The sequence below is a fragment of the Leopardus geoffroyi genome, chromosome C1, assembly GCF_018350155.1.
Source record: "Leopardus geoffroyi isolate Oge1 chromosome C1, O.geoffroyi_Oge1_pat1.0, whole genome shotgun sequence".
Taxonomy (NCBI): Eukaryota; Metazoa; Chordata; class Mammalia; order Carnivora; family Felidae; genus Leopardus; species Leopardus geoffroyi.
The window spans coordinates 15951054-15973182 of record NC_059328.1 but is presented as its reverse complement, the minus strand read 5'-3'; the positions used below and the strand labels follow the sequence as shown (position 1 = coordinate 15973182).

Here is a 22129-nt window from a genome sequence, read left to right as displayed (position 1 = left end):
ATAGTATTAGTTTGCTGAAATATAAATTTACCAGTGAGAGGTCAGTTAAATAACAAATGAAAACTAAATTTCTGTTTTATAAAATGATGTGTCATGGCCTTTAATGTGGCTTCAATGTGTATCTTCAAAAAAAAATTTTTTTTTTTTAAATTTCTAAGCACAGAAATTTTTATTTCACCAAAGTCTTCCCTGACCTTGTTTTCTGATAAGAGTGTACATTTGTGGTACTGTCCTAGCTGATACAGTGCAGTGGAGTGCAAAGGCTTTACTTTGGAAATGATGGGATCTGGGTTCTGCTACCAACTCAGCCATTCCCTCATTTTACAGATAAGAAAGCCAGCAGAGTATGAGTTATTTATGGAGTTATACAGACGGAGTACCTAACCTATAAAATAGGAGAGTTGGAGTATACACACACTTAACTTGAATCGCTTTTAACAGCCTTCAAAGCATTTGCACCCCAGGCACCCCAGGAAGTGAGATTTTTATCTTTGTTTTACAAATGAAACATTGACTTCCTGAGAGTCACAAGTGGTAGTAAAGAGATAAATTATTCAGAGTCCAAAATAAAAGAAAGTACACAATAATTTGAATAGGGAAAGAATAAGGAATTATTGTTATATATATAATTTTTATGATTTTTATGTTATGTAATCTCTGCACCCAATGTGGGGCTTGAACCCCAAGATCAAGAGTTGCACAGTCTACTGACTGAGCCAGCCGGGCACCCCGGATTATTATTATTATACAAGATAGACTTAATTTTTTAATTTTCAAAACATATTTTACTGGAAGGGTTTTTTGGAAGGGATTTTTTAATAGTTGACATTTTAGTTTCAGGTGTGCAGTGTAGTGACTTGACAATTCTATATGTTATGAAATGCACCCCAAGAATAGGGAATTAGTAACAGGAAATTAGAGTAATGGGGGAATTGGTTGGTAAGAATTAAAGAGGACTTAAAAAATATAAGAATAGCAGATACACAGAGCAGCCACTACTCCCAGGGCAAAAGAGAACACCTAGGGAGGGTCTCACCCCCCACTGCTCAGGTCCGAAATCTGGACCTCTGGACGACTCCCTGCGCACGCTCACTAGGTGCCTGAGAAGGTGCTGAGCTGCTGCTTCAGTGGGAACCCCTGCTTGAAACTGACCACAGGGAGGTCCTGGGCCTCAGAAACCCCTGCTAAGTCACCTGAGAGGGTGCCCAAGGGGTTGTTCCAGAGGAAGTCCCTCACTAGAGGTAGCCCCCTGCGACACACCAGAGGAGACACTGGGGGAAGCTGTTGGAAGCCATTTGGTGCTGGTTTGGCTGCAGGAGGCTGGTCGGATGCTTAACCAGCTGAGCCACAGGTGGGTCACGGGCACCTGAACCCTCCAGTACCTTCTGCTGACAAGACCTTGTGCAGGCTGGTGAAGGAGAGTTGTTTGCCAGGCTCATCTGTGTTATCACAGAGGAGGCAAAGAAGGGTGGCGACTGGCACCCAAGATCATACTCACGTCTTTCGGGGCTCTTGTGTCCTATTTACATACCTTCCCCAGATTCATTAAAACTAGCAACTCTAGGGGTGCTTGAGTGGCTCAGTCCGACTTGTACTCAGCATCCGACTTCTTCTCAGTTCGTGATCTCACAGTTCCGTGGGTTCAAGCCCCATGTCTGGCTCTGTACCAACAGCTCAGAGCCTGGAGCCTCAACCCTGCTTTGGATTCTGTGTGTGTGTGTGTCTCTCTCTGCTCCTCCCCACCCCCCTCTTTCTTTCAAACAAAATGAAAAAACATCTTTGACAAAACCTAGCAACTCTAAAATTGTAAGATTTTTAAATACTATGTCACTCATTCAAGTTTGAATCTTGTCACTTGCTTCACCTATGGTAAGTAAACATTAATGAGATTACAGTAAAGTGTTTGGCCATCTTATGCGGATGGTGAATATAGTCCATGGTTTTTATTACTGGAATGAACGTTTCAGTGTGATTTGACAGTTTGGAAAACTACAGTCATGAATGCTGTTGTCATAATGCACATACAATCCTTGCCTTTGGGGGCTGTATATGGGTAGCTGTGGCTACCTCATTACTTCCAGAACAATTGTTTCTGTTAAAGTTGTAAAACTGTAATAAAACACTAATATACTTCGGATATAAGGGTGTTTAATCACATTCTCATGTGAAGAAGTACATATTTTAAAAAAGGAAAGGAGTAGTTTTTAAAAGACAGACATGTTTTTTTAATAGATTATGAACCTCAGACAATTTGTGAGCATCTCCAGTACTTGTTTGCCTTGTTGCAAAACAGTAACAGGCGATACATCGATCCGTCGGGATTTGTTAAAGCCTTGGGCTTGGACACAGGACAACAGCAGGTAAGGACCTTTAAGTGTTTTTTTTATTAAGTGAAACAATATGATATCTTTTTATTTTTTATTTACGTTGGTTTTGTTAGAAGAATGACAAAAATAAATTTTCTTTTATGATAAATATATATTAATCCAAAATTCTCAACCATTGAGTAAGATGGAAGGTGGGAAGAAAAAGACTGCTTCCTAACAAGTTCCCCAATCCCCCGCCCAGAAAATAACAAAGAACCTTAACATTTTTTTTTAATATGAAAAGGTACCCAGGTGTTCTTTAGAATGTTTGTAGGGGGAAATGAAGTGAAATCCTTTTTAGAAATTGTTTTTTTTGTTTTTTGTTTTTTTTCCTATTTGGAATTCCAGCATTCATTAGCTGTCCTGCATATTACACATTTTCCTTGATCTCATTTCTGAAAATTCATGCATGGGTACAAATTGATTCAACATAGCTCTAGTCCTTAGTTGAAAAGCTAACTTCAAAAATAGAGGTAGTTTCTGGAACATTTCACTTGTTGCTGTTTGTATCAGAAATTGAAAATCAAGATAATGATTTTTCTTTCATTTTCATTTTCTGTTTCTTTTTCTTTTTTCTTTGTTTTTATTTTTTAAATTAACCCAAACTTGTGTTGTAGGATGCCCAAGAATTTTCAAAGCTATTTATGTCTCTTTTGGAAGATACTTTGTCTAAACAAAAGAATCCAGATGTGCGGAACATTGTCCAACAGCAATTCTGTGGAGAATATGCTTATGTAACTGTGTAAGTGTGTTTCATCTTTCCCAGGGTACATTTTATTCTAAGACAGTTGCTCATATGTGATGTGATTTTCAGTTCAGTTCCAAGTTATAGCCTTCGTGGGTTATCGCGGGACCTGAAATATTTCTAGTAATACATTTCCAGGGGGAACATGAAAGCAACTGACTTGGTAAATGCAGTTGGACTCATTCAGGTGTTGAGACCTACGTGTGGTCGAGCTCTTGCCACGGACTTTGTGGCTGTGGTGTGAATTGAAAGAGTAAGATTGGAGCCACTCTTAAGAGTAAATGCAAAATGCCTCTGAAAATTTTTCCTAAGCATAAAATACATGCTTCACCAATCACTTTCTGTTTTTATTTTTAACATACAGTGTAAATAATTTCTGTGAAAGAGAACCAAGGTAATAAGGTGGTAAATGCTTCTCTCCATGGTTCTAGAATGTAATACAATGGAACTTTATTGTTTTCCAACTCTGATCTTAACTTTCACTCTGTTTTATTATAGTTGCAACCAGTGTGGCAGAGAGTCTAAGCTTTTATCAAAGTTTTATGAACTGGAGTTAAATATCCAAGGCCATAAACAGTTAACAGATTGTATCTCGGAATTTTTGAAGGTATATAGTTGTTTCTGCTCATTAACAGTTAAATATTATTCTGAATTTGTAAACTTTAATGGCTAAATTCATTACTTCAGACTTTTCCACATATGAAGTGTCTGTTTATGTCATAATCTATAAGAAACTTTATGAATTTTTATTTCAATTTTTTTAAGTTTATCTATCCTCAGAGATATGAGAGCCTGAGCGGGGGAGAGGCACAGGGTGGGGGGCGGGGTGTTGGAGAGGGAGAGAGAGAATCATAAGCAGGCGCTCCATACAGATGGAACACGAGGCAGGGCTTGAACCCACAAACCTGAGCCGAAGTCGGATGCTTAACCAACCGAGCCACTCAGTTGCCCTGAAACTTTGTAAATTTTAAGGTGTCAAAGCAGATTGTGTATTAAAATAATTTTTGGATATTTTCAGGTTATTTTACATGTAAAGTTATGTGTAAAAACTTGTATGTTTCAGAGTGGTAGAGTGTTTTAAGGGAATCTAAGCTCTGTTACTAGCAGGTTAGTTTGTCCTTTCATTTAATGAGAACTACCATGTGTGGAATACAGTTTTCTTTTTAAAATCACTGTAGTCATTCTTAAATCCCTCCACTGCATATCTCTCCTTTCTGTATGTTTTGATTTATGTGGGAAAATGGAAGTGGTTCTCTTTTGCTCAGAGTTGAAAAAGCTGCTAAGAGGAATCCTTTGTTACCAAGTGGGAACAAGCTTTTAACATAGTAGATGAGCTAATCATATAGCTTCACATCTTAAAACATTTTTGTGCCTTTCCTCCTTTTTAGCACAACCGTTAGCCTGCTTCAAACACTCATTTATTGAATTCATTCAGCTAAATATTGATCGAGCGATTACTGCTTTCACACACTGTTTTCAGCAGTTGGGGATAACCATAGTGAGCAAAAGAGACAACAGAGTTTTGCCTTATAATGTAGTGGTTTTGGGACCAGAGAAGGACAATAAAATAAGGATAAGTATAATATATAGTGTGTCAACTATAATAGGTATCGTGGTGAAGAATAAATCAGGGAAGAGGGATGGAGAATGTGGTAGGAAGGAGGGTAGGTTGGTTGCAGTTCTAAATAAAATGATGGAACGTGAAGGAAGGAGCCATGTAGGAAAGAAGGAGGTGTAGAATGTGCCCGGTGGTTTGAGGAACAGCAGGTCAGTGTGCCTGAAGTGGATGAGCAAGGGGAGAAAGTTGGAAGTTGTGGAGATAACTAAGCATCACCTAGGATACGCCTTTGCCAGAGGCTTGGACTTTTACTGTGAGTGCAGTGAGATGCCACCAGGGGGTGCTAGTCATAGGAGAGTCCTGATGTGTTTGAATCCTTAACTCTGGGTGCTGTCTTGAGAATTGGCTGAAGGTGGGGCCGGGGAGACAGAAAGAGTTGATGGTGGCTTTGACCGAGGGTTAGCTGAAGAGGTGAGAAATAGTGTTTGGATTTTCAGTGTATTTTCAAAGTAGAGCTACTACAGTTGCAGACTGGATATGGAGAAGAGAGGAGTGAAAGATGACTAAGGTTTTGGCCTGAGTGCCAGGAAGCATGGAGCTGCCAGAACCACTATGACAAGGGCTGTGGAAGGACTAGGCTTGGGAGAGGAATTGGGAGTTTGCTTTGGGGTATGTTCAGGGGAGGGCATTGGGGGCTGGATAAAATTAACAAGGGGTTGAGAGAGAGATGAGGACGTTCAGACATAAGGGATCAGGGAGGTAGGTGCAGCTGGCCAAGGATGCTGAGGAGGGGCACTGGACAGTGAGTTACGAGGACATGCGGGAACAATTTAAAAAGAAACCAGTATTAGCTATAACACTGAATTTCCTGCATTATTCTTTTAGCTTAATGTCATCAGTGTGGTTCAGTAATTTTAATTGTGTGTGTGTGTGTGTGTGTGTGTGTGTGTGTGTGTGTGTGTGTGTATTCTGATGCCCATATGTAATTCCCACCCATTTCCCACTCTTATTAAATTAATTTTGTTGTGTCAAAGTACATAGGATTTTTTTTAACTTAGAACCTACTTCCTTGGGGGCACCTGGGAGGCTCAGTGGGTTAGGCATCTTGGGTTTGGCCCAGGTCATGATCTCGCACTTTTTGGGTTTGAGCCCTGCATCGAGCTCTGTGCCTGGAGTCTGCTTCAGATTCTGTGTCTCCCTTTCTCTCTGCCTCTCCCTCCCTCTTTCTTTCTCTCTCAAAAATAAATGAACATTAAAAAATTTTTTAAAAATCATACATTTTGGAAAGAGGCACATCAATTTTAAATTGTTGTATGCAAGTAAATAATATTCCTGCCAAGTAGTACCTTTTATTGTCGGTGTCCTTTTTTGTTACTTGTAGTAGCTTGACCTTCAACAGCTTGGGGGTGGGGGGGACTGTTAATGAACATGAAATTATGCTTTCCATCAGAGATTTGATCAGTTTTTAAAAAAACCTTTCCACCCTCTACTTTTTTTTTTTTTTTTTTAAACTAATATGTCTTATTTCTGAGCAGGAAGAAAAATTAGAAGGAGACAATCGATACTTCTGTGAAAACTGTCAAAGTAAACAGAACGCAACAAGGAAGATCAGACTCCTCAGCCTTCCCTGCACCCTGAACTTACAGCTGATGCGCTTTGTCTTTGACAGGTAAGCATGTGCAGAGTAGCAGTGTTGGTTGCTCATTGTGGACTGATGGGGACAGATTTTACCTTAGAGAAGGTAATACAATGCTTACAATTTGAAACTCTAGATCTGGGGGTGAAAGCTCTAGGTGGGGCCTGTCCTTTTGACTTGCAAATAATTCATGGTTTGATCACAAAATTCTTAGGTAAGCCAGACATATATGAGTTAAAGCTAGAAAGGTAGGGAGTCCTTTTTTTTTATTCTATTATTAATTATTAAAAACTAGAAAAGGAAAACAAACATTTAGGTAAGGAGTGAATTATCTTGCTTTTCCTGTATTTCTGTATAAGAAGTAGAGTCAATTTATAGTTAACGGTGCTCCAGCCCCCGTGGGAATAGATCTTTGATTTTATAATGAAGATAAAGGCAGTGTTTGCGTATGCACATTACTTCTGTGCAGGAGTTTCGGTGGCTCTGTTGTGATTAAATTAAAACTTCTGGAAATAAGTTTAGAATCACCACTTTAAATTCATAATTTCAACCTATTATTGTACACCAATTACAAGACAGCATTATGTTGACTTCTAATCGTACAGGTTTTTGAGCAAGATTGCTAAATGAAGCCTACCTAGCTACCAATGTGTTTTTTATTAAAATAGGTGATAGAGCTTATACATTGTTTTATGATTGTTTTAAATATAAATATAATTAGCTTTCCTCTTGGTTAGGCAAACTGGACATAAGAAAAAGCTGAATACCTACATTGGCTTCTCAGAAATTTTGGATATGGAGCCTTATGTGGAACATAAAGGTAATATTTTTACCGAGCAGTGATAATTTTAATGCTCAGAGAATGTAACTTGTGATCTGCTTGTGATGAATACAGAACAGCAGTTTGTTACTAAATTTTATTTGCTAACGTTAACATCTGTCTGGGAACAAAGGCTTTTTAGGCAAGCCGAGATGTGTTACTTCCATTTTTCCGTAAGTACACAGCAAAGATTAGATGGTTCGTCAAGATCTACACAATTAAGTGTACAAAAGAATGAAAACATGAGAAGGTGTTTTACTGTCTGAACCCACAAAGTGGTCCCTTAGTGTCAGAACTGTATCTGTAATTCCTCATAAAGTGAAGTCTCTCTAAGCTGCCTCCATTCATGTTTTTTTTATTTTTTTAACTTTTCATCAAAAACTTTAGGTGGCGTAATTTCAATATGTATGCTCTAATTCATATCAGTGATGAGTTCTATGATGGTATGCCAAACAGTTTCCTACCCTTTTGTTTTGGTGGTCTTCACCTTACAGGGCAATTATTGATAGAGGAAGACTTCTTGCCCTTTTGTCCCTCTTGCCCTGACCTGACCGGAAGGACTGTTGCACTTCTCAGATCGATCTTCCTGTCCATTAAATTTTTAATAAAGAAATTAATATCATCAACTCTTTCTCTTTCCATAAAAAGCTTCTGGAGGCAACTTACAATAGAAACAAGCCATAAAATAAAACCTTTGAAAAAAAACAATTGGATAGGTTGGGGAATGATGTATTAAATACTTAAACTTTAAAATGTGTGATGCTCTGTCACTGTTGCGGGTTTGAAATTCGCACCTTGGTGCAGGAAGAAAACAGCTGCAGACTTTGCACCTGGACTTCGTTACTTTTATATTTGGCTGAATGAGTAACTTAACTGTAGTCCACTTTGGTTAGTGGTTTGCTTCCTGCCTCCTTTGTTCCAGGTAGTTGTTTAAAATTAGAGATGTCTGATAGCCTGGTGGTTTCTCTGAGTCCAGAAACTTCGATGTAAAATTAGCACTTTCCTTGTCTCCACTGTATGATTTTGATAGTTCTTCTTACTAATGTTACTAAATATATTATGTATTTGTCTAATTTGTACTGTAAGGAGCACAAGATGATTGTGAAATAGACTTGACGTGTCAAAAACTCTGTAGAAATATTTAAATTTAGTGTGTGTATTGACTAATCTCTTAGTATTTAAATAGAAGAATAAAAATTATTTTCTTATTTTAGAATTGTTAGCTAAGACTAGTGAAATTAATCCAGTAGTTTGTAGCCATAGACCTTGTCTTTCACAGGCTCTTGTGCTATTTGCTGTACAAACACACAACCTTCTAAATACTGAAAACATTAATTGTTGTTAAAATTGCACAGGGTTGGGTTCATTCTTGGTAATTTGGAAAATTTAGAAGGCATAAAGAATAAAAACTACCTGCAATTCTATAACTATATCACCAGTATTTGTTTTCCTGTATTATTTATATGTGTCTATGCATACCTATCCATATGAAGCTGAAAAGGTAGATGTAAAAGATGGTCTTTTTAAGAGGAGAATTCACTTGTTGCCTTAAATAGTGGGCCCGCAGGTCTGCAGAGATCTGTAAACCAAGGGGTCTCCATTCCTTGAACCTTTAGCCCTTGACTCTCTAACTGAACTTTTGCCATGTTTCTTAGAGATTTTAACATACCTGTAGACCACCTTGAAGGTCTGGGGGCTGAATAAAATTCATAGAATTTCAGAAGAAACCAGTTACATTTCAATACAGTTAGCTGGGCACCTGGGGGGGCTCAGTCTGTTGAGTGACCAACTTCGGCTCAGGTCATGGTCTCACGGTTCGTGGGTTTGAGCTCTATGTCAGGCTCTCTGCTGTCAGTGCGGAGCCTGCTTCGGATCCTCTGTCAACCTCTCTCTGCCTCTCCTGGCTCACACTCTCTCTTCTCAAAAATAAGTAAACATTTTAAGTAAACTAGTACAGTTAGCAAAACACGAAGACAGACCTGAGATCCAGTAATAAAGGTGCCCATTAAAGAACAGATTCCACTGGCCGTCCACAACTACCAGAACCTGAAGCTGTTGAGAGTAATGAATTGGTAAGTATAAATTCAGGCTGACAACGGTAACGCGATACGAAAATTTTTGTGTTGTTGTCTCTTGGTCACACAGTCATAGTTACTGCTTCTACTTGTATGGTGTAGCATGATGATTTAATTTAGGGAATACTATGTGGAACTCCTATTAGAGGTGATCTCTCCCACTTCTCTCCCTCAGCCGTCCTGAGGGGCACACCCTCCCTTGTCCTGCTGTTGTGTGCACCATACACGTCACTCTATTGACTTTCCTACCTTTTTAGAATAAAATATAACACATTCATAAAAGTCCAAAATACACGTTTGGCTTGAAGAATTGTCACCAAGTGGACATCTGCACGAGCAACATCCAAGCCAAGAGATAAAGCTTCCCAGTACTCTAGAGTCTTTTTTGTTGCCCCTCCCAGTAACACCTCCTTCTCTCCCCTCAAATCATAGGCATTGATCTGGCTTTTATGGTGCTTCATTTATTTTTTTATTTTTAATTGTTTAAATGTTTGTTTATTTGGGGAGAGAGCATGCATGCACGGAAGTGAGAGAGAATCCCAGGCGAGCTCTGGCCTGACGCCGGGCTCAGTATCACGAACCGTGAGCTTATGACCTGTGCCCGGATCACGAGACAGATGCTTAACTGACTGAGCACCGGAAGCACCCCTATTTTTTATTTTTATTTTTATTTTGCTTTAGTGTTTCACGATGTAAGTTTGCATCCCTGAACATTAGGCTTTAGTTTACCTTTTTCCTCCTGGGATATTGCCAGGTGAAACCCAACCCATGATGAAATCTTGCACTGCCTGCCTCCCTGGCTCCTTTATCTGGGCTGTGGTTGAAGGTGGCTGGAGAAAAACACTGTCATAGCTGTGTGTCTGTCTGCGTCTCAACCCTTTTAATTTGGGGAATTGCAAGTTTATACGAAAAAATGGAATCCCAATCTGGATCTTTAAAAAAAAAATTTTTTTTTAATGTTTTTATTTCATTTTAGAGAGAGAGAGAGAGAGAGAGAGAGAGACACGGTGCAAGCGGGGGAGGGGCAGAGAGAGAGGGAGACACAGAATCTGAAGCAGGCTCCAGGCTCTGAGCTGTCAAGGCAGAGCCCAATGCAGGGTTTAAACTCAAGGAGTGTAAGATCATGACCTGAGCCGAAGTCAGATGCCCAACCGACTGAACCACCCAGACGCCCCCCAATCTGGATCTTTTAACTGCATCAGTCCACTTACCCTTATCTCCCCCCCCCCCCCCCCCCCCACTTACCCTTAAGTACTGATCTTTCCTCTGGTTCAAATCTGTACCACGTTTTATGGCTCCCCGTTACTTGAATATGTTTTAAAGCTTCTCATTTCTTGAAACATAGCCTACTTTGTAGCCCATGACTGACTCTTAGAATGTCGTGCAGGCTTATTTTGGGGGTATCGGTAGGTTCTTTTGTTGTTGTCATGTTTCTTTTGTACTCGGTTATCTTTGATTGCATGCTGGTTATTGCACATGGAAAATCTGGGGATTCCCTTAGGGCTGGCATGACACCACATCCTCCAGTGAGACCTTACTTATTTCTGCCAGGCATCTGGGATCCCTGCTGGTTAGGTACCAGCACAACCTGAGTTCAATGCTGAGGTCCCCTTGTTCACCCAAACTGTAAGAACCTGATACGAAGGCCAGACTAACACCATGACATTCCCTTCCCACCCCACATTCTCTTTCTCTTGCTCTCCTCAGGGGTAATGGGTTTACTTTATGGTTTCCTGAGGTTGGGGAGATGGAGAGGCTTTTTCTGGTTCACTTTTACCATGAAGTAATGGGAGAGGGCAGTGTGGTAGAAAGAACAGTAGGTGGGGAGTCCAGGTAAGCCGTAAACTATGGAGTGTGGACCAGCACACCAGGTAGATACAGCCTGAGCTGTCTGGTATCACTATTCTCTACTTCCATTAGTTAACACAGCAAATAACATGTGCACTTAACTCTGACATAGTGTCTTTACCTCTGTAATCAGTACAAGTACCTTGGGGTGCCTGGCTGGCTCAGTTGCAAGAATGTAACTGTTGATCTTAGGATTACTTAAATAAAAATAACAAAAACCAAAAACACATTACAAGGACCTTAAACCACTAAGAAGTCAATCCTCTCTTAAATTGCTTATTTCTTGTATGTGGTTTTTTTTTAGTAATTTTTCAGTTTGTTTGTTTGTTTGTTTATTTATTTATTTTGAGAGAGAGAGAGAGAGAGAGAGAGAGAGCAAGCATGAACAGGAAAAGGACAGAGAGAGCAGGAGAGAGAGAATACCAAGCAGACTCCACATTGTTAGCCTGGAACCCAGTGCGGGGCTCAAACTTATGAAATGTGAGATCATGACCTGAGCTGAAATCAAGAGTCAGACCCTTAACCACCTCAACCACCCAGGGGCTCCTGTTTTCTGTATGTATTTTAGTTCTGCTTTTTAAAAAACTCAAAGGGGGCGCCTGGGTGGCGCAGTCGGTTAAGCGTCCGACTTCAGCCAGGTCACGATCTCGCGGTCCGTGAGTTCGAGCCCCGCGTCAGGCTCTGGGCTGATGGCTCAGAGCCTGGAGCCTGTTTCCGATTCTGTGTCTCCCTCTCTCTGCCCCTCCCCCGTTCATGCTCTGTCTCTCTCTGTCCCCAAAATAAATAAACGTTGAAAAAAAAAATTTTTTTTTTAATAAATAAAAAAAAAATAAAAAACTCAAAGGCTGCCTTATTGTGTGTAGGACTGTTGGTGTTTTGTTTACCACCATCTTTGGTTTATCATTCATTCCCTTCTGCATTCTAGACCTCCCATCTGCAGTGGCTTTTTTTTTTTTTTAATATGGAATAGAGCTTATAAAATTCCTTTTGAAAGGGTCTGTTGATGGCAAATTGTTTTCACATATCATTGTCTGAAAATTGTCTGTATTTTGTTCTTGTGACATTTATTTTCCCTAACGTGGGCCGTTACGTTCACGCGGTACATGAGAGACCTCTTGTCGCAGTGCTTGTGTTGCCGGTGAGGGGTTGGGGCCTGTTTTGTCATTGTTAAGAGGTTTTTCTTTGGTTTGGACATTCTGCAGTGTCACTGTGACCTGTTGGGCTAGATTAGATTCTAAGTGTATTTATCCTCCCTGCAAAAGGTATCAAACAATTCCTCAACCATCGTGTCTTAAAATGTCTCATCCCCACTCTTTCTTCTCCCCTCGAATCCCAATAGGTGTTTGTTAAGGTGTTCCCTGACTCTTCCATTCTTTGTCCTGTGTGTCCCAGCATTTCTTTAGCCCCACCTTCTACTTTACTGATTCTCTGTTCAGGTGAACCTAATCTACCGTTAAGCCTTTCTGTAGAGTTTTGACTTTGAGTTATTATAATTTTCATTTCTAGAAGTTCAGTTTGGTTCTTTATCATATCTGATTTTTTTAATGTTTATTTATTTTGAGAGAGACAGGAGCATGAGCAGGGGAGGGGCAGAGAGCGAGGGAGAGAGGGAGAGTCCTAAGCAGGCTCCATGCAGAACTCACGAAACCCTGAGATGACCTGAGCTGAAATCAAGAGTCAAGAACGCTTACCCGACTGAGATACCCAGGTGCCACTACAATAAGTTTTAGGATGTTTAATGATATAGAAAGATGTTAATGATATATTTGTTAGAAAAAACTGCAGGTCTCAGTGTCAGTAGTGGTTTTCTGTCTGTATTATGGAGTTGCTAATTAGTTTTTTGTTTTCTAATTTTTAGTAAAATAGATAGAAGTGATTTTTTTTTCCCAGTACATATGTATTTCTCCCCATGATTGGTTTAAAAGATTTTCTTTAAAAAAAGCTTTAGAATATTGTATCTGAAAATGGCAATGTTCGTTTGCCGATATTTGGATAAATGGGTAAAGCCTTCTCTTGTATAAACCATGTGCATAATATGCTTTTGTTTGTTTATTTATTGGTTTTCTTTAAAGTGAAATAGGAATTTAAAAATACTTCTGAAGAAACCTCAGTGCAGAATCATTCTGTATTTTTTTTTATTTGAAGTTTTATTTATTTAAGTCATCTCTGCACTCAACATGGGGTTCAGATTCAGAACTTCGATTGAGAGTCGCACGCTCTTCTGACTGTGATAGCCACATGCCCCTCATTCTAGATTTTTTAATTTAATTTTTTAACGTTTATTCATTTGTGAGAGACGGGGGGTGGGTGGTGGCAGGGGGAGAGAAAGAGAGAATGAGATTCTAAAGTAGCCTCCAGGCTCTGAGCTGACAGCACAGAGCCCGACGTGGGGCTTGAACCCGTGAACTGTGAGATCATGGCCTGAGCCGAAGTCAGCTACTCAACCGACTGAGCCACCCAGGTGCCCCACCTCATTCTAAATTTTAATGTTTTCTCTCCTGTTTCCAGTTATCTTGGCCTATTCCTGTTTTGACAGCAGTTTTTCTTAATGGCTTATCTCTAATTTTTTCTAAAACATTTTTCTTCTTGAAAAAAATTTTTTTTAATTTCACACTCCCATCTCATTAGTTTGTATAAGTAATTTGTGAGAAGAATATGATCACCTGATTGTTGGTAAGTATATAGGTGAGCCAATTCATGCAGAATAGCAAAGTGTACTACAGAATAGCTTTGTAACCCTGACCTGGGTGCCCAGAGTACGATAGCTTTCCATCTGTATATTTTGCAAGGGAAATGGAGAGTCAGTACAGTCAGGTGCTTAAGATAGCATCTCTATATTACTTTGTAAAACTAAATTTTTTGTAAAAAAAAAAAAAAAGTGACATGTTTTGAATTCTATCAGATAGGAAAACAATTTTAATCATTACAGTTAAGGCTCAGGATATAAGAAGAAATATTGTTCTCCAAAACGTTTTTTACTTTCTCCCTTTCTCTTTCTCCAGGTGGGTCCTATGTGTATGAACTGAGTGCAGTCCTTATACACAGAGGAGTGAGTGCTTATTCTGGCCACTACATTGCCCATGTGAAAGATCCACAGTCCGGTGAATGGTATAAATTTAATGACGAAGACATAGAAAAGATGGAGGGGAAGAAATTACAACTAGGGATTGAGGAAGATCTAGGTAAAACCTTTAAGTTGTGAGTGCCCTTTTAAAATATAAATTTTTTTTTACTGGAAATATTTTGATAAATTTTTATGGCCCAAGATTGGTATGGGTTATTAAGGGTATTTGCATGTCTTAAACACACGTAAAATCTCTGAACATCTTTTGTTAGCAATGCCTGAATTAAAAAACAAAAAAAAAGATTTTCCTCCAGAGATGGTTTCCATGATGTTTTTCTTTGTGTCGGGAGATGTATGTTGGAGAAATAACTCTAGCAGGGGACCTTTGCTCTGAGAACAGTGCCTACTCCTCCCTGTTAAGTATCTTATGCCATCCCCAGAGTGTGATGCAATGCCTCTGGGGAGTAAGCTGCTTGCGATTTTGTAGTGATGAGGTCTGCCTTTACAGTGCTTTGTGAATAGCACCTTACTCTGGAGCTGTCATCCTGTCCATTTTCTTGGGCCAGAAGACCCATCCCTTCCCTAACGAAGTGCACAGTTTTCCAGTAGAAGCCATCTCGGCTGAACTTTTCATTACTCTGTCGCCGTGTTTGTCATTCTTGGATGAGGCTTGGACTTGGGAGTCTAAATAAGAGAAAAGGAATGGGAATGGGTGTGTGCCTCCTCCACAGTTCTTCTGGATCAGAACCACTTGCCCAAGGTGTCAGGGAGGAGCATGGCCATTGGAGTTGGCTTTCCAGGCATGTGGGTAGATCTTTCTGCAGATATTTAAGTGGCAACGATATTCTTGTAATTGAGAGAGGTATTTTGTTTTTAAATAACAGGTGTTTATAGATAATCAGCAATGTTATTCCCATCCCATCTTAGTAACACTCAACGTCTTAACCTTTGCTTATAATTTTTCTTATTGTGAGAGTCTTTCTGGGAACAAAACTGAGATGTAGCTTTAAATTATGAATAATGGTGTCGTGGTCTTATTTGACTGTTCTTCACTGAGGTTTATTTGATTTGTCTTCATTTTAGTCAGAATTGTAGGAATAAAAGCATTGGTAAGGCTGTCCTATGTACTATTTCTAAGCAGCCCTAAATTTTAGAGTAGTTCAAGAGAAAGAGACTCCACACCTATCAGGATTCCATTCCAGTGTTTTTTTTGTTTGTTTCTAATGTTTATTTTTGAGAGATAGAGGGGGAGATACAGCATCCAGAGCAGTCTCTAGCCTCTGAGCTGTCAGCACAGAGCCCAACCCCACAAACCGTGAGATCATGACCTGAACCGCAGTCAGGTGCTTCACCGACTGAGCCACCCAGGCGCCCCTCCATTCCAGTGTTTTAATGCCACCATGCAATGTTCGTTACAGCTTTCATCTGTTGTTTTCTTTTCATCAAAACCAGAAAATCTTTGTTTGTTAAATTCCACGAGTCATTTTCACCTGTATTCTATTATGAACTTTTATGAATTGTTTTATATTCCCATCTTCTACAAAGAATTGAACATGTTAAATCATAATACTTTCTGGTTAGAAGTGCCCAACTGCCTCTTTACTGTATATGCTCCTGACATTTTTAATTTACTGTTATGGTGGTCTTCAAACTTTTTGTTCCTGTATTCTCTATAAGAATATTGAACGAATTTGCGTTCCTTGCATGTTTTAAAACCCGACATTTTCATCTTAATTTTAAGTGCTCCAAATAATGTGATTTTCTGACATAGTGAACATCACTTTTAAGAGCGTCCAAATGAAATTAGTTAACAGTCAATACCCACTATTTCAGAGACATATGAATTGGTCTTTGTTTATAGCAGGACACTTTTAACCCTCCCCCTTTCTCCCATACTAGTATTTCCATCATTTCCATCTGACCCTGCAGAATTTTATTCTAATGGAATATACTTCAGATTTCTTTAACCATACAGCTCTAAATAGTTAAAGTTCTTTTTGATTGAACTTTTTCTTTTTTCCCCCCAATATCCTTCTCCCTTTCCCCTTCTCCCTCCTGCCCCCCCCCCCCCTTTGCCTCAGGATCCAGCTTTATCTTTTAAATTATAAATACCACCACATTGGTCAATCCCATATGAGTATGTTATAGAATACTCCTGAATCAAAAGCAAAATTTTATTGTAAACACATCTTTTAATGACATGGCTGAGAATTTTTTTTTAATCCCTGGGTGAGGTTATATCTTTCCTTTGTAAAGTGGGAGAGGGATGACTGAGAAAGGAGAGGCAGGAGCTATCAGTGGAACCTCAGCTTTGAGGCAGCTCGATTCTACAAAAGTATATGGTGAATTGGAGATCTGGTAATTGATTTCCTGAGAAGTAAGCATGATCTCATACCACCGGAAGGTTACCCCTGGATCCTAGGCACCAATCTGAAGATCACTTTCATGTGATCCACTTGCCATGCAGAACACTTAGGAATGAATGCCATGCTACTGAATTTGTAGAGATTAGTGGCTAATCTTTATGCTCATTAGCATTTCACTATTTTGAACATGCTATTTTATTTCTTTGGGCAATTAAATCTGTGTGTTTTTTTTTTTTTATAACTTCTTGTTGAATTTTGATTTTAATTCCAGTTAACATATAGTGAATCAACAATTCATCTGCCAGTGTACTTCCTAATCCCCATCATCTGTTTCACCCAGCTGACTGCCCTCCTCTGCTCTGGGAACCATCAGTGTGTTCTCTGTCATAATCTGGATTTACTGTATTTTTTTTTTTAATCCTTCAAAGAATATTCATTTTGAAGAGAGCTCGAGTGTGCAAATTGGGGGAGGGATGAGAGAGGGTGTGATCAGAGGATCCAAAGCTGTCTCTACACTGACAGCAGCAAGCCCAATGCAGGGCTCAAACTCCCGAGCCCTGAGATCATGACCTGAGCTGAAGTCGGATGCCCAACTGACTGAGCCACCCAGGCGCCCCGATTTTTAAAATCTTTTTAAGTTTACTTATTTATTCTGAGGGAGAGGGAGAGAGAGAATCCCAAGCAGGCTCTGCGCTGTCAGCACAGAGCCCGACATCGGGCTCGATCTCACTAACTGCACCATCATGACCTAAGCCAAAATCAAGAGTCGGACTCTTTACCGATTGAGCCACCTAGGCGCCCCTGGACTTACTTTTGTAATTTAAGATCGACATTAAAATAAACTCATAGCAGTAGTACCTTTTACTTGGTTCTAGGTTTTTCTTCCTGAAAAATAGTACTTTCTTACCGTCTTAATAGAAATGGAATATGGCAGGCAAAGGGGGTAGGGTAGTAAGCTTGTTTAAATACTCAAGCATCTAAAGAGCATGCTGAATTCGTATTGCCTTTTAATGTTTCAGATCCCTGTTAAAGTATCTTGAATGTGTATTATAGAAATTTGTTTTCTGTGGCCCTCCTCCTTCCCCTCCCCTGCAAAAGGATGAACATACTAGAGGCATTCTAATTTAGTTATCTTTTATTTCTCGACCTCAGCAGAACCTTCTAAGTCCCAGACACGTAAACCCAAGTGTGGCAAAGGAACTCACTGCTCTCGAAATGCATACATGTTGGTGTATAGACTACAAACTCAAGAAAAACCCAACACAATTGTTCAGGTACCAGGTAAGCAGTTTTCCAGGGTTACATAAGGCAAATATGTTAGAATACTGTGCTCAAAGGTCAGTGACAAGAACTTACTGCTTTAGCGGCATCTGGGTGGCTCAGTTGTTTGAGCGTCTGACTTCAGCTCAGGTCATGATCTCATGGTTTGTGAGTTTGAGCCCCTCCCTCATCAGGCTTGCTGTGCTCAGCACAGAGCCCGCTTCAAATCTTCTGTTCCCCCCTCTCTGTCCCTCGCCCGCTCACACTCTCCCTCAAGAATAAATAAAACATTTAAAGATAATTACAAAAAGAAAAACTTCCTGTTTTAATTTATTAAGATAGGTTGATTGCAGATAGTAAGTGTTGGTGAAAGTAAATATAATCACAAATTTGCTTTTAAAGTAGTGAATTTTGGGGGTGCCTGTCTGGCTCATTTGGTGGAGTGTGTGACTCGATCTCATGGGTAGTGGGTTTGAGCCCCGTGTTGGGTGTAGAGATTACTTAAAAATTACAAAATTTTGGGGCGGCTGGGTGGCTCAGTCGGTTGAATGCCCAACTTTGGCTCATGTCATGATCTCATGGGTCGTGGGTCGAGCCCCGGGTTGGGCTTCTGCTGTCAGCACAGAGCCCGCTTCAGATCCATAATAAAATCTTAATCAATCAATCAATCAATCAAGTAGTGAGTTTTTTAAAATAAAGGTACCATTAAAAAAAAAGTTTATTTTGAGAGAGCAAGAATGAGAGAGAGGCTGCACGAGTCGGGGAGAGCCAGAGAGAGAATCCAAGGGAGGCTCTGAGCACAGAGCCCGACATGGGGCTCAGTCTCAGGAACCCCAGGATTGTGACCTGAGCCGACATCAAGACTCGGAGGCCTAACTGAGCTACCCAAGCACCCAAAAAATAAAGGAACTTTTAACAGAACTGTTCCACTGACCCTTTCCCTCCCAAAGAAAGCCACAAACAACTTTTAAAATTCTATAGGTAAGAAAACATGTATTTAAGGAACCATTTGGTTTAATTTGTAAAGCATACAAGTGGGTTTTACCCACTTAGCAAGGTGCCCGGCTGGCTCGGTTGGTAGAGTATGCAACTCTTGATCTCAGGGTCATGAGTTGAAGCCTCACCATGGGCATGGGCTTAGAGTTTACTTAATTAAGAAGGGGTGGGGGGTGGGGAAGAGTTGCTACAGGCCTGAGGGTGGTCTTAAATTGTCATCTTACCTACTACTGGACTGTGGTCTGTGGCATCATCTGTTTTTAAGTGGTATTTGTGAGCCATTTGATGGCTCCAGTTGTCTGGTGACATCATAGAGAACCAGATTGGGAATTACCTAGTATCATTCAAGTGGCTGTTTCCATTTTTACTCTTGTCTGCAGGTTATAGATCTCTTACAGAAAGGGAGACCGCAGTAAGAAGTTCCCGCTAGAATCCTAACCGATATTTGCTGTAATTTCAAGATTGGCATGGTTCTGTGTCTTTGAAAACAGGAAAACATTAGTTTTTGTCTTTCTCTTTTGAATAGCCTTTCTTCAAGAGCTGGTAGATCGGGATAATTCCAAGTTTGAGGAGTGGTGTATTGAAATGGCCGAGATGCGTAAGCAAAGTGTGGATAAAGGAAAAGCAAAACACGAAGAGGTTAAGGAGCTGTACCAAAGGTTACCTGCTGGAGCTGGTCTGTAAGATATTCTGGGACAGCACTGCTGCCATTATGTGCCTTGTTTCTTTCATGTTCACAAATGTATATGAACAAACTTTCCCCTACCCTTTCTTATAACCCACTAACGCCAGCTTAAGCACTATAAAATTACTATGTAAACGAGCAATAATTTGATGCGTAGCATTCCATATAGTTTTCATTATCATGTACTTTTAAGAATGGGAAGCTCTTAACAAATTAAAAGGTTTAGGTCAGCATTCTGCATATGTATGAGTCTTACAGGCATTTCTATTTTGTGAGATATTAATTTGTTCTTAAAAATCTGATTGGGTTATGGAAGCAACTCACTGCCCTGACAGTCTTAACAGGCAGTCTTGTCTGTGAACTATTTTTAATGTTACTATTATACTAATTTGAAATTTAATATCAAATATTATGCTAAGAATGGAGAGCTTTCTGCTGACCCTTAATTTCTTAAGAATTATCCCACACAAGCCAGCTCATCCCTTTACTGTGTATGTTTATTCAAGTTTACCTAGTGCCTTAGAAAATCCCAACTTTTTAAGCCTTCAGTACCATTGGTAACGATGTGTCTTTAACGTTTCCTAGGCAGACTTCCCCATGTCCAATTCCTACGTAAAGAAGAGAGGCAATTTAATCCTAAATTTTGAAGATAAATACTCAAGTATAATTGTACTTGTGGTTTTGTCTTTTTCATATCTTATTTTTCCATTACTGGTATACTCTTTTAAACAAAAGATGAATATAAATTGCTAAATCTATAAGAGTGACTCTGAACAGTTCTTTCTAAACCACATCTTTATTTGATTCTGACTTTTTTTTGTAATGCGTTGGTCTCACTCTGTCCCAAGGGTTGGGATTATTCTAAAGAATGAGACTGACCCTGATGTTACTGAAAATGATTTGGACATGAATATGATTCAAATACCTAAATTTATTCAAAGGAGTTGAGACCTAGAAATCTATTTTTTGAACTGTATTCCTAGTTTTCTGCATTCACTGGACAAGAGAATGGTTCAAAACTGCATTTTATGTTAGATGCAGTTAAATCCCTCTCTTTTAAAACCGCATTGTCCAAAGGCAGGATGTGTCTGGTCAGCACATACTTGGGCATCTCCTGGCTGTTTTCAGTCTCTAAGAAACTGCTCTTGTGTTCTTAGAATATCTCTCTGTTATCAATACTTTTACTAGTTAGGAACATCTTCCTCCCATTTGCAGTAAACATACATAGTAGAATATCTATGTCGTGTTAAGTGTTGAAAATCCAAAATCAGATGAATGTGGTGTTGTGCTGCCAATCCTAGTCTTTGTTATGCATTTTCTAACTCTTACTTGTGTTTGTGAACATTTATATAAAAGAAGAGTCATTTATCCTAAAACATATGCCTCATCGGGAACACAGACACTTTTGGCCCTTTTTATTGAAATTTAAATAAGGTATCTGCAAATAATGGTAAAGTATCTCTAGGTGAAGTGTTGCAAATATCTTTGAGGTCACAGTCTTTGTAGACTTTTATAATTCCCCCCCAAGGGATTTCCCTATGTTCAAAATTCAGGCATTAAAAAAAAAAAAAAGTTATACATAACTTTAACCAAAATGTACATTTCTCTCTGGTAAATACTGTCACAAGCGCTTTCCTGTTTTGTGAAGTGGTGAGATGATAGACCGTTCAGTATTGCCACCTTGGCGATTAGAGTGCGCATTCCTTTTTCGGTGCTTGATTACCCATGCCTTCGGAAGACAGTGCTGAGCTGGTTTGCTAGGTCACAAATCATAGGGAATCTGCCACGAGTCTTTCTCTAGGACAGAAACGTCAGTAGTGTAAAAACTCTCCAGAAGCAGATCTGCCTTAACTCTTGAGACTTGAGCTTGTCCCTGATTGTCTGGGAACTCTTGGCAGAGACTGATCCACCTCTTTATAGTAATCGAGATTGGGAATGGAAAGACAGACAGACCTATGTGAACCACAGCCCCTCTTCCTTCCATGGGTCCTCCAGCACACTAAAACTAGCACCCTGAATCTAGAAAATCAGTAGAATTAATAATACAGAATTCCATCAGAACCCCAGAACTGCTCTCTGCTCTCTCCCTTCCTCCTCTTACTGTAAAACCAGATGTGATTTTTCTGATCTTCATGACTTACTTTTAATTCGTATGTAACTGCTCAAAACCAAAACAATAACCTTCACTTGGAAGTTTTCTGTGGGATTCGAGTAGGGGATTGGGAAATCTTGTCTGAAGCAGGTTGCCTTTGAGCCATATTATCATACGGGCCCGGGGTACAGCCACCCTGGGCTTTCAATTCCAGCAACCGGCCCTTGGCACAGAGTGCTTTCTGTACTTCCTGGGCTCCTTTTCTTGTGAGGGTCGGGATCCTTATGGTTTGTTTGCAGTTAGCAATAGTGGGCATTGTCTGCTCTTCCCTCCCCAGCACCTGGGGACGTGAGAACACCTGGTGAATGGTTCTTGAATGTTGCTCTGTGTCACAGTTCAGTTTTCCCTCCCTTGATGGCCTTCAGATTAGTAAAAATTTTAATCTATGTGACTGTATTTGAGAAAGGATTAGATATGCTAAGAGTTTCATTTTGCTTTCTTTGACAGAGATCATGTATGTTAGTAAAATTCTGAAGATAACCAGGTGTACTCTGTCCCTGGCAGATTAAACTCGATAAATGCCAAATAAAATTGGGAAGTATTTTGAATTTAATTAGC

At 39.7% G+C, this 22129-nt stretch overlaps 1 protein-coding gene across 14 annotated transcripts in view; it reads left to right on the top strand.

Annotated features, from left to right (window-relative positions):
- USP48 (ubiquitin specific peptidase 48) overlaps positions 1 to 22129 on the top strand; it is a 112249-nt gene that overhangs the window by 51860 nt on the left and 38260 nt on the right. For 3 of the 14 annotated variants that reach the window (XM_045476041.1, XM_045476034.1, XM_045476029.1), the window contains exons 4-11: positions 2233 to 2360; positions 2984 to 3108; positions 3610 to 3718; positions 6205 to 6338; positions 7043 to 7125; positions 14051 to 14230; positions 17631 to 17759; positions 19261 to 19414. In XM_045476041.1, coding sequence (XP_045331997.1) covers positions 2233 to 2360; positions 2984 to 3108; positions 3610 to 3718; positions 6205 to 6338; positions 7043 to 7125; positions 14051 to 14230; positions 17631 to 17759; positions 19261 to 19414 — 1042 coding nt within the window. The remainder of the gene's footprint in view (positions 1 to 2232; positions 2361 to 2983; positions 3109 to 3609; positions 3719 to 6204; positions 6339 to 7042; positions 7126 to 14050; positions 14231 to 17630; positions 17760 to 19260; positions 19415 to 22129) is intronic. The other 11 variants (XM_045476044.1, XM_045476032.1, XM_045476043.1 and 8 more) reach the window with 9 other exon arrangements.